Below are 27074 nucleotides of genomic sequence, written 5' to 3'. Positions count from 1 at the left end.
TATGGAATACACCAACGTCCATGGAATACACCAACATCCATGGAATTCACCAATGTCCATGGAATACACCAATGTCCATGGAATACACCAACATGAGGTTGTCCCTCCTGGCTCAGCTACAAATCCAAGAGGGACACTCTGGCACACAAATCACCGTGAGGTGGACAGGTTGTGATTCCTCTTCTGAGCCCTGAGGAACCTTCTGGAAAGTTTCTAGCTGCTCTCCTGCCCTCCCCTTTTTATTCCCTTTGTCCCATCCGAAGCTCCATGAAGTCCCAGCACCTTTGCCCCAGAAGGGAAGGTCTGACAGGAACATCCAGGTGACCTCTGCATCCTTCCTTGCTCTGCTTCCCAGGGACAGCTTGTTCCCCACATGCATTTTTTTCCTTTTCCCACCCTCCTCTTTCCTGCCTCTCCCTCCCCTTTCCCAGAGAGGGTGGGGAGGTTTTAGGTGAAGAAATCTGTCGAGGGAATGGACAAAGCTGAGGGATTAAGGAAGGACACGCAAGTGGGGCAGGCATGTGGTCACGCCTGCCCAGCCTAATCCTCTGCTGGGACTGGACACCATGTCCTTTTACTCAAACCCTCTGGATGCATTTTCCCTCTGTGAATCAACCTCTTTTGGAATGTGTGCACCTCCAGTGTCCTGTGGCACGAAGGTCCCACAGCTGAGCAGAGTGAAGGGAGAAGGGGATAAAGTGAATCAGGAGATTCAGGACTTGGATCCAGCTTCCAGGCCACTGTGGTGAGGAGATGAGAGGAGAAGGAACGAGACTGGAAAGCAGGAGTGCTGCTGTGGGAATTCAGCCCTGTCAGACACTGAGCTGTCCCTGCCCATGGGAGCTGTGGCAATCAGTGGCCTCTGGCAGGGCTCTGCCCTCCTGCCAAACCCAGGGGCTGGTGCTGCAGCTGCTGCTCTGCCTCCCTCTGCTTTGGGAGGACAGGACGTGGCAGGAAAATGGGGATCAGCAGGGCTGCCTCTCCCAGTTTCCATTCCTTGGAAACTCCAGGCTCAGGAGGGGCTGGTTGTGACAAGTGGCAGGTGGGACAGGATGGCTGTGACCATTGCACACCTGGGCTGCAGCTTATGGGAACCATTTCCCACTGCAACCCCAAATAAAACCTCAGGTCTCCTTGAGGCCAAACCACGAACCTTTGGCCCTTTGGTACCATCTGCAGCCTCAGTTCCCTGTCTCTGGTGTCATGTGCGGAAGTGGAGAGAACCTGGAATCACAGAATTGTTTAGGTTGGAAAAGACCTGTAAGATCATGGAGTCCAAAGTGTAAGAGAGCACCACCACGTCCATCCCAAAACCATGGTCCAAAGAGCCACATCTACATGGCTTTGAAATCCCTCCAGGGATCTGTCTTTTGGGCAGCCCCTGCCAAGGCCTGAGCTCCCTTTCCATGGGCAAATTGCTGCTGCTGTCCAAGCTGAGCCTGCCCTGGCCCAGCCTGAGGCCGTTCCCTCTGCTCCTGTCCCTGTTCCCTGGGAGCAGAGCCCGACCCCCCCGGCTGTGCCCTCCTGGCAGGGACTTGTGCAGAGCCACAAGGGCCCCTGAGCCTCCTTTGCTCCAGCCCCAGCCCCTGCCCAGCTCCCTCAGGGATTCTGCAGCCCCTGCCCAGCTCCCTCAGCCCCTCCTGGAGCTCCAGCCCCTTCCCCTGCCCTGGACACGCTCCAGCCCCTTCAGGTCTCTCTTGTGAAGGCCCAATGTGATTCTTCAGTGAGGCTTCAGCTCCACTATGCCAAAAAAATCCTTTTGAATGTGATGGATCAGGACCCACTTTTATTTCCAGGCCTCAGAGTGTGGCTGTCAAGAAAAGATCAGAGCAGAGGGCCCAGCTCACAGCCTGGATGAGGGACAGGAGGGACAGTGGGACCTCCACGCCACCACTGCTGCTGGTTCCAGCCCTGATGGCAGAGGAGCTCTGGGTTCAGGTTTTCCACCCCATGGAAGCAGAGGGGAGGTGGGGACAGACAGCACCTTGCTGTGTGACTGTCCTTGGTGACATTTGTGCTTCTCATATAGCTCAGAGCCCCTGGCAGGGCCTGCAGGGGCTCCAGGAGAGATGCAGAGGGACTGGGGACAAGGCCTGCAGGGACAGCACCCAGGGAATGGCTGCCAGTGCCAGAGGGCAGGGCTGGGTGGGATCTTGGCAATGAGGAATTGTTCCCTGGCAGGGTGGGCAGTGCCCAGAGCAGCTGGGGCTGCCCCTGCATCCCTGGCAGTGCCCAAGGCCAGGCTGGGCACTGGGGACAGTGGGAGGTGTCCCTGCCATGGCTGGGGTGGCACTGGATAATCTTCAAGATCCCTTCCAACCCAAACTATTGGGACAAAAAAACCAAACAACCAATTAAACAAACCAAAGCCCCCAAACCCTCCAGCCATTGCTGCTGTCAGTGATTCTCTTTGCCTCCCAGGATGTTTTGAGCAGAGGTTGCCCTCAGGCCCCCACAGGCTGTTGCAGTTCAGCTGCAGCACCAATATTTTCATCACAGCTGAAAGAATGGGGAACCCCCCCATATTTCAGAGGGATCAGTGTGGGCACCTCGAGTTTCTCTTCCCCTCTGAGGGACACGCACACCCCTGAGCATTTCAGGTGTCACATCTGCTCTTCCCAGCCAGAAATATCCGTGTTTGCTTTTCCACTTCAAGGCTCTTGTACAGCCAACACCCTCATTTATCCCCTGAAGCTTTTGCAACAGCACCACATAAAACCATGGCAACAAAGCTGGGCAACAAAGCTGGGCACTGCAGCCTCCTCCTGCCTCCCATTTCTCCATCCCTGCAGCACAGCTTTCCTTGGCAGGATCTCCTTGCTCTCCACCCCTCCCTGACAGGAAGGTGCAGCAACTTCTCTTCTTCCATCTCCTAAGTGTGATAACTTATTTGTGGGGAGTTTTGAATAAGTTAGAGATGGGGTTTTCTTACAATTTTGGAGTTGTTTTTGATGATGTGGGGTTTTTATTATTATTTTTTACATAGGTAAGAAGGATGAATTTGGCTTACATTGTTATAATATGGTTTAAAAGGTTACAAGACTTCTAGGTATAAGACTTTTTTAAGGAATTATTGATTAATAAAACACTGTTAAAAAGGATATTTATGTCTTTTACCTAATCTTTAAATATTTTGTCTTATGGATTTATATCTAACAGTGTAAGATTTTATAGTTAATTATGTTATGACACATAACCTTATAGTATTGTGTTTTAATATCTTTGTTTATTTTGATAACTACTTTTATTTTTAGTTTGTTCTGAAAGTTCCTTGCATTTCAGATTCCAACACTAAGGGAAGAAAATGAGAGGAAATGGCTTCAAATTGCACCAGGGGAGGCTCACATTAGGAATTGAAAACAATTTTCCCCACACAGAGTGGTCAGGCCTTGGGATCAGCTGCCCAGGGAGGTGATGGAGGCACTGGAAGGGTTCAGGAGGAGTCTGGATGTCCCCTTGGGGACAGGGTTTGGGCTGATGTTGGATGCCCATGGAAGTCTCTCGGTGATTCTGTGACTCTGGGATTTCCCTTTAGCCACAGAGGAACATCCCAGGTGTCCCTCTCCAGCAGGAATTAAGGACAGGGCATCCTGATGTGGGCTCTGGCCTTCAGCCATGGAGTTATTGGGATGTTTAGACAGGGTTTTAGCAGATATGGATATTCTGGGGCAGCCTGGCAGGATCCCTCTGGACACAGCCAACACTGCAGCAGCTCAGCTGGTCCTGTGATCCTGTGGGGAAAGATGGGCTCAGACAGAGCCAAAGGGTCACACCAGGGGATCAAACACTAAATGAGCCTCAGGATCTCTCAGGAAACCAAAATACCCCAAAGGCTGACCCACTCAGCACTCAGAGACCCCCAAAGATGCAAGAACTGTTCCATAAGAAAGAAGCAATTCCAAAGGGTTTCCTCAGAGGAATGCCTGGCCAGGGCAAGGCATCCAAAGGGCAGAGTTTGTTTCTTGCAGATGATGCAGGGAAACAATGGAATGTTGGGAGAAAAAGGGATCAAGTGCACTGAGAACTCCTCTGAAGGGAAATGTCTGGGGGAGATCAGCATTGATCCCAATCCTCTGCTATTCAGGAGAGTCACAGAATCAGGCAGGTGGGAAAAGGCTCCAAATCACAGCACAGGGACAGCACCAGGGAGGGGCTGGGGCTGGGCCTGGAGGGATTTAGGTTGGATTTTAGGGCAAGGTTCTTGCCCAGAGGGTGCTGGCACTGCCCAGGCTGCCCAGGGAATGGGCACGGCCCCGAGGCTGCCACAGCTCCAGGAGCCTTTGGCCAGCGCTGCCAGGGATGCCCAGGCTGGGCTTGCTGGGCTCTGGGCAGGGCAGGGCTGGCACTGGGGGATCCCTTCCCACTCAGGAATTCCATCAGTATTATTATTATTATTGTTGTTATTCCATGAGGTCAGGGGCATTTTGCTTGGCATTAGTCTCCATTCCAGGCCAATATTAAGGTTTCCTCCTTTCCTGCCCAAGACCTTTGTCTGCTCCTCCTCCTGTTTAACCATTCCCACCCTGTCTGTCCCTGACCCCTCCCTGCTCTCCAGACTCAGCAAACCCTGAGCTCAGTGACCTTCAGGGGGACACTGGGACTGCCATTATTCAGGGAAGCTTTGCTTTCAGGAACAGCTGGTAGAAGAGAGGGGTTGAGGGAGGGATAAATTTCTCATTACTGGCAGTGATTCCTGAACTTGGGAACTTCCAGGCTCCTTTCTCATTTCCATAGCCAGACAAAAGAGCTCCAAGTGACTTTATCCAGCTGGAAGCAGCCAGGGAATATCTGTGCACAGCACAGGGAGGTGCCTCTGGGGTTCCTCACAGCACACAGAAGCTCTTTGGGGGTAAAGCCAAGGGAACCTGCCAGGAAAAGTGTGGGATCAGCAGGAAATGCTGCCAGCAGCTCGTCCCTGTGCTGGGAGGTTTCCTGCTCAGAACATCTCCAGGATGTTGCAGTAACCATGACAAGGGTGGCAGCAGCAGGGTTTCCTCAGGGATCAGCATTTTCCACACCAGGAGCAGATCTCCCTCCCTCTGGGGTGTGCTGTGGATTTGGGATCACTCCACGCTGCCTTCCTGCCCCTCAAGGATGGCATTTCTTGGGCAGGACTGGCTGTAAAATGAAAATATGGTTTTTTAATCCCAGCCCAAGTGCTTGGGGAGCCTTTTGCACCTCAATCCCACCATGATCCCCCTCCCTGGATGTCTCCAGCAGAGCAGGAGCTCCTGCTGATGCTCCTGATGTGGTCTCATTTCCCTGAGCAAACTCCTCAGGTGTCTCAGAGCCTCTCAGAGGTGTCAGCATCTGCTGCTTGCCAGAAGGAAAGCCAAATCTCATTCATTCTCCTTTTTTTTTTTTTTTTTCTCTTTTGGTTTGGTTTTCTGGGGTTTTTTTAGGAAGTTTTTTGTGTTTTCCTGCTCTAGATCATGAGTGAGGTGCCCACAGAGCAGAGCCCTGAGGATTTATTTCTGCAGCAAGGGCATGGAAGTGAAAAGGGGAAAGGAAAAGGGGAAAGGAAAAAAAGGGGAAAGGAACAAAAGGAGGAAAGGGGGAAAGGAACAAAAGGGGAAAGGGGAAAGGAAAAAAAGGGGAAAGGGGAAAGTGGAAAGGGGAAAAAGGAGAAAAAGGGAAAGGGGAAAAAGGAGAAAAAGGAGAAAAAGGGAAAGGGGAAAAAGGAGAAAAAAGGAAAGGGGAAAGGGGAAAGAGGGTAAAAATGGGAAAGGTAAAAAGGGGAAGGGAAGGGAAGGGAAGGGAAGGGAAGGGAAGGGAAGGGAAGGGAAGGGAAGGGAAGGGAAGGGAAGGGAAGGGAAGGGAAGGGAAGGGAAGGGAAGGGAAGGGAAGGGAAGGGAAGGGAAGGGAAGGGAAGGGAAGGGAAGGGAAGGGAAGGGAAGGGAAGGGAAGGGAAGGGAAGGGAAGGGAAGGGAAGGGAAGGGAAGGGAAGGGAAGGGAAGGGAAGGGAAGGGAAGGGAAGGGAAGGGAAGGGAAGGAACTCAAGCTTAGGGTATTGAGCAACCTGACTGCTCAGTGCTCACTTCTTGTGCCCAGATCAGCAAAGGAAATCATTGTTCTTATCACTGCTGGTGCTACTGGTTTATTCATAGGAACATGGGATGATTCAGGTTGGGAGGGACCTTAAAGATGATCCCATTTCCCTGTCCCAGGTTGTTCCAAGCCCCATCCTGGCCTTGGGCACTGCCAGGGATCCTGGAAGTGCCACAGCTGCTCTGGGCACCCTGTGCCAGGGCCTGCCCACCCTCACAGACAAGAATTCTTCTCTAGTAATTCTTAATATTATTATTATTTAACAGAGCTCATCTTTACTCTTCTGGCTCACCAAGAATGGAGCTGCAGCCGTTTATCCCCAGGAAAGCTCTTTTCCAATATCTGAACTTGCACCAGTCAGCACAAAGGCTCAGTCCCAGATCCGACAGGATGACTGATGCAAGCTGTCAGCCAATATTTGACTTTCCAGGTGAGATTAGATTTAGCTTTTAATTTAATATAAACATAAGTGCAGTGCAAGGCACTTATTTCACAGGCACCTGCTCCCAGCCTTGTGCAGGCTCCTTAAAGACATTCCTGCTCTTTTTGGGGGAGTTTCACCCCATTATCCAGTGGAGCTGGAAAATCCTGAATCTCCTTAGAGAAGGACACAGCAAAGGTAAGCTGCTGTTACAAGTCTATTTCCTCCTGAAAAATGATAGCAGTTTTTGATGGAAACCAAGGAAAAAGCGGGTTTTACAGACAGTAAAGGCAGTTTGTATTTGTATTTTCTCATTTAGTTTCATTAATTACCTTTATCCTCTGTATTTGAGCATGTGTGAGGGAGTAACTGCAGAGGGATCCACCTGCACGTGTACCTGAATCCCTGTGGGCACAAAGGCTGAATTCCTGAATTCCTGAATTGGAACACATCCCAAATTTTTATTAGCAATGAAAATTCACTGCCTCTTCCCCTTGGATGCAGCCAACTCCTCATTCTTGAGGATGGGACTGGGAACAAAGGGCTTTGGGGGAAGATTTCCACGGGTTTTAGGGCTTGGCTGGCCTGGAGAGAGGAAGGAATTGCCCACATTAAAGTGGGACAGCCTGGGTGGGAATGGGATCTGGGTGGGAATGGGATCAGGGGGGAATGGGATCTGTATGGGAATGGGATTGTGTGGGAATGGGATCTGGGTGGGAATGGGATCGGGGTGGGAATGGGATCTGGGTGGGAATGGGATTGTGTGGGAATGGGATCTGTGTGGGAATGGGATCAGGGGGGAATGGGATTGTGTGGGAAGGGGATCTGTATGGGAATGGGATCAGGGTGGGAATGGGATCTGGGTGGGAATGGGATTGTGTGGGAATGGGATCTGTATGGGAATGGGATCTGGGTGGGAATGGGATCAGGGTGGGAATGGGATTGTGTGGGAATGGGATCTGTATGGGAATGGGATCAGGGTGGGAATGGGATCTGGGTGGGAATGGGATTGTGTGGGAATGGGATCTGGGTGGGAATGGGATCTGTGTGGGAATGGGATCTGGGTGGGAATGGGATCTGGGTGGGAATGGGATCTGTATGGGAATGGGATCTGTGTGGGAATGGGATTGTGTGGGAATGGGATCTGGGTGGGAATGGGATCTGTATGGGAATGGGATTGTGTGGGAATGGGATCTGTATGGGAATGGGATTGTGTGGGAATGGGATCAGGTGGGAATGGGATCTGTATGGGAATGGGATCTGTGTGGGAATGGGATTGTGTGGGAATGGGATCTGTGTGGGAACGGGATCTGTATGGGAATGGGATTGTGTGGGAATGGGATTGTGTGGGAATGGGATCTGTATGGGAATGGGATCAGGTAGGAATGGCTCTCATCAGAATGGGATCAGGTGGGAATGGGATCAGGTGGGAAGGAATTCTGGAGGGGGATTTTCCTCCTGTGGGACACACACCTGGTTTATGGGGCCTGAGCAGCACTGGCGTCTGAATTTTGGGATAATGGGATCAAACATGGCTTTGCAGTAGCAGGCAGTGTCTCTTCCCCTCTGGGGACTGTCCCAAATGGTCCCTGAGGGCACTCCAGGGATGGAGTCTCAGCCTCCCTGTCCCTCCCATGGCTTTGTCTTCTCCTCAGGAGCAATCCTTCCTCCCTTGTGGATTCCCCTCTGCAGGGAAGGGACAGTGCCACAAACCCTGTGACAGGGACAAGGGGGCCTTCACCAAAGTGTCCCCAGAGCAAAGGGACCTGAGTGGGCTCCAGGATGGGCAGAGGGCTGGAGCAGCTCTGCTGGGAGGAAAGGCTGGCACAGCTGGGATTGTTCACCTGCACAGGAGAAGCTTTGGGCTGAGCTCAGGGTGGCCTTGCAGGGCCTGGAGGAGCCCCAGGAAAGCTGGAGAGAGACAATTTCCAGGGCATGCAGGGACAGCACCCAGGGAATGGCTGCCAGTGCCAGAGGGCAGGGCTGGATGGGATCTTGGCAATGAGGAATTGTTCCCTGGCAGGGTGGGCAGGGCTGGCATGGAATTCCAGCCCTGGATCCCTGGCAGTGCCCAAGGCCAGGCTGGACACTGGGGACAGTGGGAGGTGTCCCTGCCATGGCAGGGGTGGCACTGGATGATTTTAAGGTCCCTCCCAGCCCAAACCATTCCATGATTCTGAGTAGGACCTCCCTGGGTCTCTGAACATACTGAACCACTCAGAGATGGGGATTCTCAGCTGAGCTAAAGCTGCACCTTCAAGTGTCAGAAGGGGACTGTTACCAGATAATTGACATAACACCAAAAAAATACTCCAAACCAACTCTTTTAATGCAGACATCTGATTTAAAAGAATATTTTCTTGTCTTTAGCAGCATAATTGGCGAGGATGACCAAGCTGCAGAACTTCACTTGGGCAGTGGAAGATATTTTCAAGGAAACCTTCCTCAATTACATGAACAGCTGGAGGAGGAACATGACAGAAGCAGCGGACAAACTGCAGGCTGAGGTGGCTGCTGAAAACTTTGACTACGTTATCCTGTACCTGATGGTGATGATTGGGATGTTCTCCTTCATCATCGTGGCCATCCTGGTGAGCACTGTGAAATCCAAGAGGAGGGAGCACTCCAATGATCCCTATCACCAGTACATCGTGGAGGACTGGGGCGAGAAGTACAAGAACCAGGTGCTGAACCCAGAAGATCTCAAGTGTGTGATCCATGAAAACCTGGGGGCAAGGGATAAAACAAGCCCAGAGTCACCTTGACTTTATTGGAATGCCAGCAGTGAGGGACTCATGGAGGCACACGGAGGGAACTCACTGGAATTCCAAAGAGCTGTGGAAGTGTTGATTCAATTTACACACAGGTCCATGGATAATGGAGTCCTGAGGAAATCAATGCGATGGCTCCTGTGAGGATCTTGGGAAAGTCCAAGAAAAATTTGTGATTGTGCTTCCCTTTGATAGTCTGTCCTTTGGGAAAATAAAGCCAAGACAGGGATAACTTGATTATTTGAGCATTTTTAAAATCCACAAGCAGATCTGGATGTTCCCACCTCAGAATAACTGTGAATTAGTGCTGGTCAAAAGTGCCAATTTAGATCCAAACTGTGTGACTTAAAACCACTTTCAAAATAACCTGAAAATATCCAGTAAAATCTCCAATCTCCACACATTGCCTGAAGAAGCAATTAGGGAATTGTGAAAAACACCAATCATTTGTTTTTAAAATTTTAAAGGTTTAATAGTAATAAAATGGTTATAAAAACAGTAATACAATTAGAGTAATAATAATCTGGAAAAATTGAATTAGGACAATATTAGACAATAAAAACAAAGAGTTACAGACAGTCCAGGTACCTTTTCTTGGCATCACAAGCCCGAAAAAGGGCCCACATTACCAGAGGATTAACCCTTAAAAACAATAACCTGTTGCATATTCATACACCTCATACATGATAAATTCCATTCCATTAAATTCCATTCAAACACAGGATTCTGTCTGCTCATCTCTTCCTCTAAATCCTAGCAGCGCCTTCCAGGCAGGAAGAAGTTCATTTCTTCTGATAATGGAGCAATAAATTCTTTTTCTCTGAAAGATTCAGGTGTCCTGTGGCTGCTATCTGGTGCGAGTCCTTTCTTTAAAAAAAGTATTCTTCATAGCATAGTTTCTATTTGAACATTTTTTATAACCTAAAACTGTATTTAACACACTACTTAAGAGAATTAATACAGCCTTACTTTCTAACACAACACATATAATATTCATTTGAATATTTGCCAAAAGCCAATCATAAAATAGATGCATTTTTCACAGGAATGGATCACAGGAGGGACCTGATACCTGCACACACTCACTCCCGACTCCTTTTTAGTGATCTGATTCCTTTTTTTGCTCGTGTTAAATAATAAATGACAAAGGGCTTCTTTTCTTTGGGGGCCTTTGGCTTGTCTTGGGCAGTGGGGAGTGCCACAAGGGTGGCAGCAGCAGGGTTTCCTCAGGGATCAGCATTTTCCACACCAGGAGCAGATTTTGAGATTCGAGCTGATACCATCACTCTGTAGATGTGCTGGAGGTGCAAAAGAAGCACAAGGAGCAGGCTGGAGGAAGGGATTGTCTTCTCTGCTCGTGTGAGACCTCACCTGCAGAGCTGCCCCTGGATCAACACCAGAAAAAGGTGGAGCTGCTGGGAGAGCTGGGGGCGCTCACCTGGAGAGGAGCAGCTCCAGGGAGAGCTCAGAGCCCCTGCCAGGGCCTGAAGGGGCTCCAGGAGAGCTGCAGAGGGACTTCTCACATAGAAATGTATTGACAGGACAATGGGAAATGGCCTTAAGTTGAAAGAGGGCAGGTTTATGTCAGATGTTAGGAAGAAATTATTTAGTGTGAGGGTGAGGCCCTGACACAAGCTGCCCACAGAGAGGATGTGGACTCCACGTTCCTGCAAATGTTTAAGGCCAGGCTGGACAGGGCTTGGAGCAACCTGGACACCTCCCACTGTCCCAGGCTGCTCCAGCCCCAGTGTCCAGCCTGGCCTCGGGCACTGCCAGGGATCCAGGGACACCCTGTGCCAGGGCCTGCCCACCCTCACAGGGAGGAAATTGCTCCTCATGTCTGATCTAAACCTGTAGTTTTTCATTCTGAAGCCATTCCCTGTGTGCTGTCCCTGCATCCCCTGGAAATTGTCTCTCTCCAGCTTTCCTGGGGCTCCTCCAGGCCCTGCAAGGCCACCCTGAGCTCAGCCCAAAGCTTCTCCTGTGCAGGTGAACAATCCCAGCTGTGCCAGCCTTTCCTCCCAGCAGAGCTGCTCCATCCCTCTGCTCATCCTGGAGCCTCCTCTGGGCTCTCTGCAGCAGCTCCAGCTCCTCCCTGGGCTGGTTCCAGGCCTGGGGCAGCTCTGCGGGTGGGAAATCACCTGAGACAGGGGCACAGGGGCACAATCCCAACCATATCCCAACCCCAGCTGCGCACGGGGGTCTCTGGGACCTCGCCGCGGTCCCTGCAGGATCTGTTTTATGGCAGAACTGTTCATTTTGAGGGAGAAAAGCGGAGCACCGCCATGCCCAGCGCGGCAGCCGAGCGGGCGGAGCGGTCCCGGCCGGGCCCGGCGCCGCCGCTGCCGGGAGCTCCGTGAGGGAGCGCCGCCCCCGCTGCCATGGCCGCCCGCAGGTAGGACCGGCCTGGGCCCCTTCCTTTCTTCCTTCCTTCCCTTCCTTCTTCCTTTCCATCCCCTCACGGCCTCGCGGGGCTCCGGCGGAGCCCGGCCCGCATCGCCGCCGGCCCCGAGCGCTCCGCTCCCGGCAGCCTCGGCCGCTCTGCGGGGCCGGGCCCGCTGCCTGCCCTGCCCCGGCCTGGCCTTCCCCTGCCCCTTCTCCACCGCCTCCTTCTCCTCCAGGCCTCCTCCTTTCTCTCCAACCCCCCTCCTGTCTAATCCACCTTCCCTTCCCTCTTTCCAGTCCCTTCCGTGTTGCTCACCCCGCTTCCCTCCATCTCCAGCCCCTCTCTTTGCCCTCCACCCGCCCTTGCTCTCAGTCCCTTGTTCCGTTCTTCTCCAGCCTCCTCCTTGCTCTCCGGCCCCCTTACTTAATATCCGCCTTTCCCTCCTTGTTCACCAGCCCCCTTTCCTAGTTTTCCATCGCCTTCCTTCCTCTCCAGGCCCTCCATTCTTGTTCTCCACTCTCCTTCAGCCCCCCTCCTTATTCTCCCCTTCTTCTCCAGCCCCCATTCCTTGTTCTCCAGCCCCCATTCCTTGTTCTCCAGCCCCCATTCCTTGTTCTCCAGTATCCCTCCCTTTCTCTTCAGCCCCCTTTCCTTGCTCTCCACCCCCTGCTTTTCTTGCTTTCCACCTCTCTCCTTGTTCCCCAGTCCCTTCCTTCTGCTCCAGTCCAGGACAGAGCTGGGCTGGGATTCAGGGGCAGCCCCAGCTGCTCTGGGCACCCTCTGCAGGGCCTGCCCACCCTCCCTAATTCCCAATATCCCATCCAGCCCTGCCCTCTGGCAGTCTAAAACCATTGTCCCTTGTCTTGGCACTCTCTGCCCATATAAAAAGTCCCTCTCATTCCTTTTCAGCACTGGAAGGGGCTCTAAGGTCTCCCTGGTCCCTTCTCCAGGCTGGACAATCCCAGTTCTCCAGCCTCTTTCCAGAGCAGAGGGTCTCCAATTTTGGGATCATCTTTGTGATGCCATGGTGGAAGAGTCTGATGTGCCCCTGGCAGTTCTGGGTTTGGTTTGATTTTAATCCAACCAGTGTGAATGAAACGTCCCATCTGCTCTGTTCCTGTTTTCCAGAGTTTGGAGTATGTGAGGAGCTGCCAGAGGAATCACTCATATTTTAATTTCTGCTTCATCAGGTATGAAGATCTTGATGGTTTTTTTCAATTGTTTTGATGTTGCTTGAATTGGAACCTTGAGTTGATCCAGAATCAGAATCAGGTGTGGGTTGCAAAGGACCTTAAAGATCATGTCATTCCAAGCCCTGCCATGAGCAGAGACACCTTCCAGGTTGCTGAGAGTCCCATCCAGCCTGGCCTTGGTGAGTGACACCCTTTTCTAGCTCAGAAATGTCACATTTAATTGCACTCAGATAACTCAGTAGCTCGGTGCTTTCCAAGGCCTCATGGCTGGAGTTGTCCAGCAATCCCCAAAGGGACATCTCCAGCCCCATTTTATGGGAATGCTGGAGCTCTTGGCAGGCAGGGTGAGATGTGCAGCCTGCCAGGACAGCTCCAGGGGGTTTGGATGCTGGGGATGTTCTGTAGTGCCTGGGGGCTGTCCCTGCTCTGCAGACAATGCCCTGAGGGCCTGGGCTGGGCTCTGCTTCTGGGGAGGGCTGGAGCTGCAATCCAGGCTTGGGATTCAACTCCCTGCTCCAGCACAGCCCTCCCTGTGCCTGGGGTGGAGCCAGGGCTAATCCCAAGCTCTGGGATGTGCTGCAGCCCTCCCTGAGGGACACTGCAATGAGCCTGCTGTGCCTGCAGAGCATCCCAGAGGATTTGGGGGTCACAGGGAATTGCTGGCAGGTGGGATCTGGCCAGACCCTCTCCTCTTTCCCATCTGCAGGAGTCTGATCTGCTTCACCAGACAGAATTCCCTGGGATGAGGCTGCACACAGAGCCTAGGATCCCAAAATCCCAGCGTGGTTTGGGTTGGGAGGGACCTTAAAGCTCATCCAGTGCCATGGGCAGGGACATCTCCCACGGTCCCAGGCTGCTCCAAGCCCTGGGACACTGCCGGGGATCCAGGGGCAGCCACAGTGGCATTTGTTGGAAAAGGAGGAATAAAGGAATATAAAAGGAATTACAACTATAAGGAATAAAGGAATAAAACTATAGCAACGCTGTGAGGGCCCTGAGCAAGGAGGAATGATGAGGAGGACTCCATGGATGTCAGAAGGCTAATTAATTACTTTATTATACTATATTATGATTATGAGATGATATGATATCATTATTATTATTATCATTATCATTATTATTTACATCTAAAACTGAATCTGCCAAGCACCCAACCTTGCACACACTGCCCAGAATCTGTGCCTGTCACCCAGCAGTCCTGACACACACACACATCCCTGTCCCTGAAAGGCCAAGGAAACAAAGCACCATCACTTTGGGTGAACAATCTCCACATTGCATTCTGCTTTGGCACAAACACAGGCACAGCAAATGAGATAAGAATTGTTTTTCCCTTTCTCTGAGGTTCAGAGAATGTGAAACCCAGAAATATTCCTGGGAAGAACTGTGCCTTGCTTTTCTCTGTGCAGAGAAATGTGGAGGGGGGCTACATAAAACTGCAGGGGGGACCTGGCAGTGCAGTCCCAGGGAATCCCTGCCAGCCTGGGGCTGTTCTGTCCCAGCTCTGGAGCATCTCTCAGGGCATCCCTGGCAGAGGCTGCTTCTGCTGCTGTCCCTCCTCACGTGGCTGCTCACAGGAGCAGGTGAGGGGAGGGAGCAGTGCCCTTGTGTGGGGCCCAGGCCCTGGGTTTGCCTGCATTTCCCTGGGGAGGGAACAATGCCTGCCTGTGGATGTGTTCCCTGCTCCTTTCTGTGCCTTATCTCCTCAGGAAAGGCAAACACTCCATTCCAGCTGTTGATTTAAGATATCCCAGCCTTGAAAAAGCAGTGTTGGGGCTTTTTGCTCTCGCACTGATGACCTCAGTGCTCATAAATGGTGGTTTTTAAGTGTGAAGGGAATCCTAGAATCCTGGAATGGTTTGGGTTGGAAGGGATTTCAAAGCCCATCCAGCCTCCATGGGCAGGGACACCTTGCACTAATCCCAGGATGCTCCCAGCCCCAGTGTCCAACCTGGCCTGGGACGTTCCAGGGGTCCAGGGGCAGCCCCAGCTGCTCTGGGCTTTAAAATCCTCCCCTTTCCCCACTTTCTCCCCTCTTCCCACTTTGTTCTCCCTGCCCTGTGCTGCTTTTTTCAATCCTGAGGTCTCCACTGGATTTCATAAGGGCTGGGATCAGAGGGGGGCTGGAAAAGGCAGGAGATGAGAGGGGGAGAAGTGCTTGGCCATGGAGGCTGGTGGGATGTGGGAATGCAGCCTGGATTGGAGGGAGCAGTGACATTCCCACTGCACAGGACACTGTGGGGACAGAGCAGCACAGCTGGCAGCTCTGGGAAACATCCTGGGGTTACAGCAAACATGGAAAGAGATGTTGGGATGCAGGGACAGCACCCAGGGAATGGCTCCCACTGCCAGAGGGCAGGGCTGGGTGGGACATTGGGAATCAGGAATTGTTCCCTGGCAGGGTGGGCAGGGCTGGCATGGAATTCCATCCCTGCATCCCTGGGCCAGGTTGGACACTGGGGACAGTGGGAGGTGTCCCTGCCATGGCAGGGATGATCTCCAAGGTCCTTCCAACCCAGAGCATTCCATGATTCCATGAAATGAAGATACATTTCCTTGGAGGTGTAACAGCAGAGACTGTTCACAACCACCCTGCCATTGCCTCAGCAGGAGAAGGAGCTGCACAATCAGGATCTGCACAGGAATAGTGGCTGATGGAACAGTCACTGCCACTCCAGGGCCTTGGTACAGCTGGGCCTTGGTCACTCTGCACGAGTGGGAATGTTTCCAGAGGGGTCTCAGCAGGGTGAGAGGGAAAAGGAGAGGAGAGGAGAGGATGCTCTGGCTGGAGAAATTAGAAAATCTACCCAGAAACTGAGCTGCAGGAACATTGAATTTCTGCAGGGAGCTCAGCAGCTGCTCTCTGGTGTGGTGCTGATTTATCCAGCCCAGCTTTTCACGGTGCTGGAGTGTTCCCTCCTGCTTTTCCACTCTTGCTCCATGGACAGGAAAGGCCTCCAGGGGTTGATTTGGATCCCAGCAGCTGAGCAGAGAGCCCAGGGCAGTGCTGTGTGTGCTGCAGCCTTTTCATCCCAGGAATTCAGCTCTGGAATGCTTGGTGAGCACTCAGGGCTCCAGGGACTGCTTGCTTTGCTAACCTCTGTATTTATAAACTGTTAGGATGGAGAATTAAATTAATCAATCACAGAGGACTGAGAAATTAGAGGATTAATTCAATGTTCAGGCTCCAAACAGAGCAGGTGGGCTTGGAAACCCTCCAAGGCAGCTCCTGTGTGTCCCTGGGTCCCAGCAGAGGCAGGCAGGGGGAGCACACACAGCTCCAGCCCCCAAAGGCAGCCGTGCTTTCCATGTTGTGCATGGGGCAGCTGCCAGGGGGTGGGATTGCAGCCCCAGCACCTGCTCTGGGCTGTCTCAGCCCTGGCCTGCTCCTGTCACTGAGCCCCAGAAAGGCCCTGAGGTCCCTGGGGTTGCTGGGGGTGAGCCCCTCCCAGGCAGGGTCGGCTAATTAGCAGCTGCCCTAATTCTCTTTCAGTTTCTGTTTCTCCAGGACTTCATTCTGCTTTGTTTTTCATTTCTCCAAGAGTTCATTCTGCTTCTTTTTTCCATTTCTCCAAGAGTTCATTCTGCTTTAATTTCCATTTCTGCAATAGTTCATTCTGCTTTTTTTTTCCATTTCTGCAATAGTTAATTCTGCTTTGTTTTCCATTTCTGCAATAGTTAATTCTGCTTTGTTTTCCATTTCTGCAAAAGTTCATTCTGCTTTAATTTCCTTTTCTGCAATAGTTAATTCTGCTTTCTTTTTCCATTTCTCCAAGAGTTCATTCTGCTTTTTCGTTATTTCCCATTTCTCCAAGAGTTCATTCTGCTTTCTTTTTCCATTTTTCCAAGAGTTCATTCTGCTTTAATTTCCATTTCTGCAAGAGTTAATTCTGCTTTCTTTTTCCATTTCTCCAAGAGTTCATTCTGCTTTTTCGTTATTTCCCATTTCTCCAAGAGTTCATTCTGCTTTCTTTTCTGTGTCTCCAAGATGCTCCTGCCCTGCCCTGTGCCTCCAGGAGTGTGACCCCCCCAGTCCTGGGGCACCCCACAGCTGAGATGGTGGCCTTTAACTGGAAGGTGAGGCGGGGGCAGGTTCCCAAATCAGGGATTGCTGCTCTTTGCATGGGGGATGTGTTGGGTGGGATCTGATGGTTCCTTTCCCAGGCAGGGTTGTTTGACCCCCACCCTCTCAGGACAGGGGATTTCTTCCTCTCCTTCCTTGCCCATGTTAGACCTGAGCTCAGCAGAGCTCAGCTCATCCCTGCTGCTCCTGCCTTTCCTCTCCCCAGGTTTTCCTCTGGCTGCTCTTCCCTCAGCTGCTTTTCTTACTGGATGGGAATTTCTCCCCCTGTGTTTTGGGAGTTTTGGGGGTTTGGGGGTCATTGTGTCAGGCAGCACAGTGTTGGAACAGGTTCCTCCTGCATGGAGCTGTTGGAACAAGTCCATGGAGGCTCCAGGATGAGCAGAGGGATGGAGCAGCTCTGCTGGGAGGAAAGGCTGGCACAGCTGGGATTGTTCACCTGCACAGGAGAAGCTTTGGGCTGAGCTCAGGGTGGCCTTGCAGGGCCTGGAGGAGCCCCAGGAAAGCTGGAGAGAGACAATTTCCAGGGCATGCAGGGACAGCACCCAGGCAATGGCTGCCAGTGCCAGAGGGCAGGGCTGGGTGGGATCTTGGCAATGAGGAATTGTTCCCTGGCATGGAATTCCCAGAGCAGCTGGGGCTGCCCCTGCATCCCTGGAATGTCCCAGGCCAGGCTGGAGCAGCCTGGGACAGTGCAAGGTGTCCCTGCCTGTGGAACTGGATGAACTTTGAAATCCCTCCCAGCCCAAACTGTTCTATGACTCTGTAATTAACAACTTGAGCTCATTAAATCAAACTTTCTCCCAGCCCTGGTGTTGCAGAGCTGCTGCCTCTGTGATTGTGGGGACATTGGCAGAGCCTGGTGCTGTTTTTCCAAGCTCCCTGCTGGTGTAGGGACACAAGGCTTGGCCTAAATTCAGAGTTTTGATGTGTCCTGACAGCTTTGGGAGCTCCTGAGGGAGCAGGGTGAATTCCAAGTTCTCAGATTTACCACAGAACCCTGGAATGTCCTGCTGGGAAGGGACCCACAGGGATCACCCAGTCCAAGGCCTGGCCCTGCACAGACCCCCAAAAAACCTCCCCCCATCCCTGGGGGCCTGCTCAGTGCCCACCACCCATTTCCATTGGATTTTCCTCTCCAAGTTTATATTTTTATAGCATTGAAACACTCTGTGCAATTCCAGGCATTCAGCAATCCTTGGATTTTTCACTTTTCTCCCAGTTTCAAGTCATTTATCTGCCCCTTTCATTTCTCAGCAGGTTCATTAGAGAATTGCTGTGAATTAAGATTTCCTGGGGTGTTTTTGGGGATCCCATCTGAGAGCTGATCCCCAGGGATCCTTCACTTGGGAGGATTCTTCAGCAGCTTTTCCACTTCCACAATTTCCCTAAAATACTCAGCTCTTCCCCTTTTTCAGCTCCAGGTGGTGCAAATATTGCTGGAAAATGAGCAAAAGGAGTTCAGGGCTTAAGGAAAGGGTTTTTGGTTTTTTTTTCTGCTTTGTTGCTGTGCCTGGTTTAATTTCCCACAGAAATAAAAACCATGGTGAGAGAGGAGCATTAATATTGGAATGGAAGATGCAGAGCATCCCTATAAATTCATTTTTAATTGTCCAAGCGTTCCAGAAGTGCCTAAACAGATTCTTTGGCATTCCAGGCTCTGGAGAACTTCCCACTGCTGATGTACATCTTGGCAGCTAAAACATTGATCCTTTGCTTGGCCTTTGCTGGAGTCAAAATGTACCAGAGCAAGAAAATTGAGGAGAAACTGAAGAGGGAACGTGAGGAGAAACTGAAAGCAGAAGCAGAGAAGAAGGATGAGTGAAGAGTGCCTCAGGTGTGGAATTGATTGGGCTTGGACATTGCTAATCCCAGTGGGATTGATTTGGGTTTTGGATCCCAAAATGAGCTCTTGGGATATTTGGGATGTTTCAGGGATTTGCTCTCTCATTTTTTTGTGGAACTTGCATGAACCACTGTCCTGTTGGAGGATGTTTGAGCACAATGTTCCCTCTCTGTTTTTATCTGCCTGGGTTTTTGTGCCTGATGCACAAAGAGAGGGATAAATTGGGAATAACTGCAGGGGAGCAGGCAGGCAGGATGCTGCAATCAGAGCTCTGGGCTTGAAGTCACCAAATAAAGAGAGAAAATAATCAGCCTTTCTAGAGGAGTGAAATTATTGACAGCTTGGGGGTGGTGTAGCTGGAAAGGGCAAATTCCACACCTGGAATTCCCAAAGGGACAGGTTCTGCCATGGAGCATCCACCATGTAGAATCCCCTGAGAAAAATGCACAATTTTTCTGCTTGAAAGAGCAAAATGAACATTACAAAATTCTCTAAATTTGAGATTTTCATTCTGAAATTCCCAAGTTCCTCCCCTCTGTTTCCAAAGCTGAAGCAGTCCCTGCATTCTTGGAGCAAATCCATGAGCAGAATGAGTCCTGCCTGCTGCTTGGATTCTATTCCCTGCCTTGCTTGTCATTTTTGGAGCAGTTTGCTTCACTTCTCCCTGTTCTGCAGCAAAATGGGAATTCTATTCCTGCCTGCCCTTTGGAAACTCAGTGGGAGTTTGATGTCATGTTGCTCTTTATTGAAATAAAATCTTATTTCCCTTTCTGAGGTCATCCCCTCCCATCTAAAGGCACTTAAAATCTTTCCTCAATTTTATTTCCACCCTGTCACTGTTTTATTCCCTTTATTCCCAAAAATTGGGAATGGTGCCTAGAAATGAGGCCCTGGGAATAACCATGGGAACAAAGTTTTTTTCTATTTACACAAAAAAAACCCCCAAAAAAAACAAAAAAACCCAGCAAAACCAAAGGGGTTTTTCATGCTTCCAGCAGATTCAGGACTTTGCTTTGGGGCAGATTTTGGGCACTTCCCTGGCAAAGGAAAGGTTGTGCAGGGCTTGGAGCAGCCTGGGGTAGTGGGAAATGTCCCTGCCCATGGCAGGGGTGGATGGGATGAGGTTTAAGATCCCTCTAACCCAAACCAGTCTGGGATTTTGGGGTTCTGTGCAGTTTTATCCCAGGGAATTCTGTTTGGCAAACCCCACAGCTCCAGGGATTTCTGCCCCAGGATGATCACAGAACCTCAGTGCCCAGCAGGTGACACCACCCTTGGTGTTGAAACCTCTCTGATTCCACAGAAATTCCCTTCCCACTCCCCAGAGCTGCCCAGCAGAGACCTTGTCCTGGGTAAATTCTGGGATTCAGAGGGAGGAATTCCCCCATGGAGCTGGGAGCAGCTCCAAAGGTGCCCTGTGAACACTGGAGCCCCTGTGCCTGCTCTTCTCACTGCTCTGTCCCCACCCTGCAGGTTCCTGACACTTGGATTCCCCTCCCAGGAGGATGAAGCCTTCCTGGAAAAGAAGGATGGGTAACCTCAGAGTGACACTTAAATTATCTCTGGTTTTATGTGTACAAAGCAGCTGAGCCTCTATTTATGCAATAAAAAATGTCTTTGTTTAAAAAATAAACGTGGGTGCTGCTTCCTCAAAGGACTGGAGCTGCAGGGGAGGCACTTGGGAAGGACCAGCTGCAAGGAGGTGGCTGGGATGGAAGAGGAAAAGGCTCTGGAGGGAAAGATGGAGGAGAAAAATGCTCTGGATGCATCCTGGGAGGCTCCAAGGCTCATGGAGAGGCAGGAGGAAGTGGAGAGGGCTCAGTGCAGCTTTTGCAGCTGCTTCCTGCAAGGGCCAGGCTGTGGGGCCTGCCTGGAATCAGGAGGACAATCCCAGGAGAGGAGCAGCTCCAGGCTCTTGGTGCATCCAGGACTTCCTTGGGCCCATGGAGATCACAGAGGGAGTTTCATGGCAGGAATTTTATCCCAAGAAATCTCTTTGGTTCCTTGTTCTCTGCTCAGCCTGGGGCAGCTGTTCCTGCCTTTGCTGTGGCACCAAATCCTGGAGACCTTGGGCGTGGAATCCTGGAATGGTTTGGGTTGGAAGAGACCTAAAATCACCAAAAAATCACCTAAAATCACCTTGTTCCACCCCTGCCATGGCAGGGACACCTCCCACTGTCCCAGGTGCTCCCAGCCCCAGTGTCCAGCCTGGCCTTGGGCACTGCCAGGGATGCAGGGATGGAATTCCATGCCAGCCCTGCCCACCCTGCCAGGGAACAATTCCTCATTGCCAAGATCCCACCCAGCCCTGCCCTCTGGCACTGGCAGCCATTCCCTGGGTGCTGTCCCTGCATCCCCTGGAAATTGTCTCTCTCCAGCTTTCCTGGGGCTCCTCCAGGCCCTGCAAGGCCACCCTGAGCTCTCCCTGGAGCTTTTCCTTCTCCTGGACACTCCCAGCTCTCCCAGGCTGGCTCCAGAGCAGATTTAGGTTCCTAACAGAGAATTAGAGAAACAACAATAAAGGCTCAGGTGTGGCAGTGCCTCAGGGACCTTCACATCCCCATTTCCATTCCAAAACACTTCCTAGACCCTTCTGGGAGCTAAGCAGAATTTTTCCAGTGGAATGGGGAGAGGGGGCAAGAGAAGGCTGGAGAGCCCTTGGAGGAGCCCTGAGCTCAGCCCTCACCTGAGCAGGGAGCACAGGGGGTGCTCAGGGAGCTCCCTGGAAGTGCAGGGATGTTCAAATCTCCTTTTTCCTGCTGTCTCCTTGGAGACTGGAGAACAAAAGCAGTGCAGAAAGGCATTCCCAGCCCAGAGCAATGTCCTGCTGTGCAATATCCTGCTGGATCCTAGAGAAATACCCTGCTCCAGCACCCCAGGGAATGCAGCAGTTCCCCTCTGCTCCCAGCACTCCCCTGTGCATGCCAAGGTGAACTTGGGGGGCATTGAATTCAGCTCCTGGGGTGCCAGTGAGCACAGCCTGTGCCCACCTCCCTGAGGGAAACTCAGGAATTCTGGGGGAGCCACTGCCCCAAAGCTGCCCAGGGAATTGTCAGCTCTGCTGCCACCAGGGCTTGGCTCTGGGCACTCACTGGTTGTTTTTGGATATCAGCCCCAATCTGGAGTGTTTAGGCTGTCCAGAGTAGATTTTTCCAGGAAAAAAAAATAATAACAATGATGAGGAATTATTTTTTAGTTTTTCAACTACTGTTTTGTGAGCAGAAATCACCATCTCCCTGTGCAGCTCCATTTACCACCAAAGCCACTGGGCATCATTTAGCACCCAAAGCAATCAAGTCTGGCTTAAATTCACCCCTGCCAAAGATGTGCAAGAAGGGAATTAATGCTCTTTTTTTTGTCCCTAAATATGGAGGAAGGAGCTGTGAGGAGTCTCCTCAGAAATCCTGCAAATTCCTGCACATTCTCTGCAGCCAGATCAGAAAAATCTTTGCAGGTAAAAGACTTCAAATTTGCCCCAGCCTGATTTTTAGAATCCCAGGGTGGTTTGGGGTGGAAGGGACATTAATGATCACCCAGTGCCACCCCTGCCATGGCAGGGACACCTCCCACTGTCCCAGGCTGCTCCCAGCCCCAGTGTCCAACCTGGCCTGGGACACTGCCAGGGGTGCAGGGGCAGCCCCAGCTGCTCTGGGAATTCCATCCCAGCCCCTTTTTACCCTCCCAGCCAGGAATTTTCTCCCAGTATCCCATCCAGCCCTGCCTTCCTCCTGCCTGAGGCCTTTCCTAAATTTCAGTGTAACATCAGAGCTTGGCATGGGGGATATCCAATAATTTCCGGGAAAACAGAAGAAGGTCTTGTGCAGTCCTGTCCCTTCCCAGACTGAGCCATGGCTGCTCCCAGTCCTGTCCCCAAACTGAGCCATGGCTGTTCCCAATCCTGTCCCCAAACAGATCCATGGCTGTTCCCAGTCCTGTCCCCAAACTGAGCCATGGCTGTTCCCAATCCTGTCCCCAAACAGATCCATGGCTGTTCTTAATCCTGTCCCCAAACAGATCCATGGCTGCTCCCAGTCCTGTCCCAAACTGAGCCATGGCTGTTCCCAATCCTGTCCCCAAACAGATCCATGGCTGCTCCCAGTCCTGTCTCCAAACAGATCCATGGCTGTTCCCAATCCTGTCCCCAAACAGATCCATGGCTGTTCTTAATCCTGTCCCCAAACAGATCCATGGCTGTTCCTAATCCTGTCCCCAAACTGAGCCATGGCTGTTCCCAATCCTGTCCCCAAACAGATCCATGGCTGTTCCCAATCCTGTCCCCAAACTGATCCATGGCTGTTCCCAGTCCTGTCCCCAGACTGATCCATGGCTGTTCCGAGTCCTGTCCCTTTCCAAACAGATCCATGGCTGTTCCCTGTCCCTTTCCAAACAGATCCATGGCTGTTCCCTGCTGTTCATGGCAGTTTGAGCTGTGGTCTCACAGCTTCTAGGTGATTTCACCTTTGGGAGTCCCTTGTGCCACATCTCGAACAGGAGAAATCTGCTGACACTGGGGGGAGACAGCAGCTCAGCTTTGCTGCAGCTCCTCCTTCAGAGAGCAGCTGGGGGCCTGGAATTCTGAAAGAATCCCCAGATCCCTGGGGCTGGCCCAGCCCTGCCAGCCCATGCAGTGCCAGCTGTGCCCCGTGGGCACCTTGTCCCCAGCCCAGAGCACCCAGTGCCACCTGCAGGCCTTCCTTGGGCACAGAAAGGTTTTTATGGTTAAAAACACGTTTAAAAGAGGAAAAGAGAATTCAGTTCAGGTTCATTTCTGAGGGAGAGGAGGCAGCAAGGATAGAGGGCCTTGGAGTGCTTGGTGTATCCCAGAATTATCAGGGTGGGAAGAGCCCTCCAGGATCATCCAGTGCCACCATCACCCCAAAGGCTGTCCCCAAGTGCCACATCAACACCAGAGGATCTGCTCAGAAACCTCTTGGAAATATTCCCATCCCAAAAATCGAGCCAGGTCACTGTGGTGCCTACAGAGCACAGGGTCTCTCCTCCTCCCCAGTTCCATAAAATTCCTCTTTTCCAAAGCAGGGATCAGGCTGTACCTCCCTTGCACAGGTCTGTGTTTCTGATATTGTCATTGTCACCAGTGCCAAGTGTTGAAGACACAAAATAAAAAGAGTAAAATTAAAAACTGGCTTCTAAATTTCCAGTGTTTGCACCTTTAGTGTTCCTTTTATTCACGTGAAGGCTGTGTGGGTTTAAACAAAAGCTGCAATCCCTGTGGAGTGATCAGGAAAGGAGCTGCTGGGATTTTAAGGGAAACAAATCAAACTCTGCCAGGTTCTGAGGTGACTCAAGTGGCTGCTGGAATAGGGAGCTCAGGGCTCTGGGCTTTCTGAGCTCCTGAAAATAAAAAGATGAACTTTCAACAGGACATTAGACTTTAGCTGAGATAAGCTCAGCTTAATTTTAGTCCCACTGAAAGCTTTTAGTCTGAGACTTGTGCCAGAATCACCTCAGGCTGGGGCTGGAGGGAGGCAGAGCTCCCTGAGCAGCATCCCAAGGGATCCAACATCCAAACAGGAATCCCAACATTTCCTTCCCTGCTTTTCCACTTGGGAATCAGCAATTCCACTGCAAATGTTCTATGTGGGGGAGAATCCTTCACAATTCCCTGGGATCCCAGCTCCAGTCTTGGCAGCATTGCTTTAACTTGTTGCATCCTCTAATTATAGCACATATGACATAGTTAATTAGTTAATATTTATTAATTATTATTAACCTCAGCCTTCGAGGCTAATGGGGAGCTGATGGACCTCACATGAGGGAGTTGGAATATCCTGAGTGGGAAGGACCCAGAGGGATCATCCAGTCCCACCCCAGCCCTGCCCAGACCCCCCAGCAATTCCAGTTTTCCCCTGGGAATGTTGTCCCAACACTCCTGGAGCTCTGTCCAGCACTGCTGACCCAAGGAGATTGAGAACTTTGGTTTTTCCTCTTCCATTCATTCCCACATCCTGGCTTGGACAATTTTTAGGACAAGGCAGGATGGCAGGAGCAGCTCCTTCCTCAAATTCCTGGTGGGTTTTTGGGGAGCAGATGCCAGTGGGAACCATCTCAGGATCATCCAAACACACACAGAGATTCCTTCCTGCAAAGCTCTGCCTGGGAGGTGAAGGGAGATGTGAAAAAAAAAATATATTAAAAAAGCAAAGAGGTGGAATTATCCCAAATCACATCTGAGATGTGAACAAGGCTTAAATCTTCCCTCTGCTGGAGCTTGCAGAACATCCAGCAGTGCTGGCCTTGGTGGGACTGAGCCATGGAATTCCTGAGTGGGAATAAACCCCCAGGAATGAGAAAGGAGCCTGGAAGTTCCCAAGTTCGGGAATCACTGCCAATAATGAGAAATTTATCCCTCCCTCAACCCCTCTCTTCTACCAGCTGTTCCTGAAAGCAAAGCTTCCCTGAATAATGGCAGTCCCAGTGTCCCCCTGAAGGTCACTGAGCTCAGGGTTTGCTGAGTCTGGAGAGCAGGGAGGGGTCAGGGACAGACAGGGTGGGAATGATTAAACAGGAGGAGGAGCAGACAAAGGTCTTGGGCAGGAAAGGTGGAAACCTTAATATTGGCCTGGAATGGAGACTAATGCCAAGCAAAATGCCCCTGACCTCATGGAATAACAACAATAATAATAATAATAATGATGGAATTCCTGAGTGGGAAGGGATCCCCCAGTGCCAGCCCTGCCCTGCCCAGAGCCCAGCAAGCCCAGCCTGGGCATCCCTGGCAGCGCTGGCCAAAGGCTCCTGGAGCTGTGGCAGCCTCGGGGCCGTGCCCATTCCCTGGGCAGCCTGGGCAGTGCCAGCACCCTCTGGGCAAGAACCTTGCCCTAAAACCCAACCTAAATCCCTCCAGGCCCAGCCCCAGCCCCTCCCTGGTGCTGTCCCTGTGCTGTGATTTGGAGCCTTTTCCCACCTGCCTGATTCTGTGACTCTCCTGAATAGCAGAGGATTGGGATCAATGCTGATCTCCCTCAGACATTTCCCTTCAGAGGAGTTCTCAGTGCGCTTGATCCCTTTTTCTCCCAACATTCCATTGTTTCCCTGCATCATCTGCAAGAAACAAACTCTGCCCTTTGCATGCCTTGCCCTGGCCAGGCATTCCTCTGAGGAAACCCTTTGGAATTGCTTCTTTCTTATGGAACAGTTCTTGCATCTTTGGGGGTCTCTGAGTGCTGAGTGGGTCACCCCTCAACCTGGGTATTTTGGTTTCCTGAGAGATCCTGAGGCTCCATTTAGTGTTTGATCCCCTGGTGTGACCCTTTGGCTCTGTCTGAGCCCCATTTAGTGTTTGATCCCCTGGTGTGACCCTTTGGCTCTGTCTGAGCCCCATTTAGTGTTTGATCCCCTGGTGTGACCCTTTGGCTCTGTCTGAGCCCCATTTAGTGTTTGATCCCCTGGTGTGACCCTTTGGCTCTGTCTGAGCCCATCTTTCCCCACAGGATCACAGGACCAGCTGAGCTGCTGCAGTGTTGGCTGTGTCCAGAGGGATCCTGCCAGGCTGCCCCAGAATATCCATATCTGCTAAAACCCTGTCTAAACATCCCAATAACTCCATGGCTGAAGGCCAGAGCCCACATCAGGATGCCCTGTCCTTAATTCCTGCTGGAGAGGGACACCTGGGATGTTCCTCTGTGGCTAAAGGGAAATCCCAGAGTCACAGAATCACCGAGAGACTTCCATGGGCATCCAACATCAGCCCAAACCCTGTCCCCAAGGGCACATCCAGACTCCTCCTGCACCCTTCCAGTGCCTCCATCACCTCCCTGGGCAGCTCATTCCAAGGCCTGACCACTCTGCGAGGGGAAAAAATGTTTGTAATTCCTAACCTGAGCCTCTCCTGGTGCAATTTGAGGCCATTTCCTCTCATCCTCTCCTGCTGAAGTTCAGAGCCCACATCAGGATGCCCTGTCCTTCATTCCTGCTGGAGCTGCCCAGCCCCTGGTGCTGTCCCTGTGCCAGGAGCAGAGGTTGGAGCTGCAGCCCCTGAGGGTCTCCCTCAGCTCCTCCAGCTGCACATTCCAGGCGCCCTCAGCTGCTTCTGGTGTCACCTTTCCCCATGGTTTGGGCTCTCTCTGACATCTCTGCCTCTCCCACTGCAGCTCCACATGGAAAACAGCCCAATGCCCAACCCAGGAGTGCGTGGGGACAGCTCAGCTAAAATCTCCACAAGCTGAGTTGATGTTTTCCCCCTGGATTTGACCCAAGGGCCTTTTTTTGGCTGTGAGTGACTGAGGACTGGGAGGTGGCACAGCCCAGGTCACTGCCCAGGCTGGTTTTGGTTTGGAGCTGCTTTGTCTTGGCTGCTGGAGCAGTCCC

At 51.7% G+C, this 27074-nt stretch overlaps 2 protein-coding genes across 3 annotated transcripts; both read left to right on the top strand.

Annotated features, from left to right (window-relative positions):
* The first annotated feature begins 2788 nt into the window (after positions 1 to 2788).
* On the top strand, positions 2789 to 9818 carry KCNE2 (potassium voltage-gated channel subfamily E regulatory subunit 2). 2 transcript variants are annotated; one of them, XM_036391203.2, is made up of 3 exons: positions 2789 to 2845; positions 6315 to 6478; positions 8843 to 9818. In XM_036391203.2, the coding sequence occupies exon 3, from the start codon at positions 8857 to 8859 to the stop codon at positions 9232 to 9234; it is 378 nt and encodes a 125-aa protein (XP_036247096.1). In that variant the 5' UTR covers positions 2789 to 2845; positions 6315 to 6478; positions 8843 to 8856; the 3' UTR covers positions 9235 to 9818. The 2 variants fall into 2 exon arrangements, with proteins under 2 accessions (XP_036247096.1, XP_036247088.1); XM_036391195.2 differs by having other exon boundaries at positions 8840 to 9818.
* A 1705-nt stretch (positions 9819 to 11523) lies between these two features.
* Positions 11524 to 20379, top strand: SMIM11 (small integral membrane protein 11). The gene is made up of 5 exons (XM_036391215.2): positions 11524 to 11635; positions 12755 to 12816; positions 16808 to 16896; positions 18558 to 18737; positions 20220 to 20379. Exons 3-4 carry the CDS (start codon positions 16876 to 16878, stop codon positions 18723 to 18725), a joined length of 189 nt encoding a protein of 62 aa, XP_036247108.1. The 5' UTR covers positions 11524 to 11635; positions 12755 to 12816; positions 16808 to 16875; the 3' UTR covers positions 18726 to 18737; positions 20220 to 20379.
* Positions 20380 to 27074: the final 6695 nt, after the last annotated feature.

The sequence above is a fragment of the Molothrus ater genome, chromosome 2 (genome assembly GCF_012460135.2).
Source record: "Molothrus ater isolate BHLD 08-10-18 breed brown headed cowbird chromosome 2, BPBGC_Mater_1.1, whole genome shotgun sequence".
In the NCBI taxonomy this organism is placed as follows: domain Eukaryota; kingdom Metazoa; phylum Chordata; class Aves; order Passeriformes; family Icteridae; genus Molothrus; species Molothrus ater.
The sequence above is the reverse complement of the archived record's forward strand: the minus strand, read 5'-3'. Positions and strand labels throughout refer to the sequence as shown.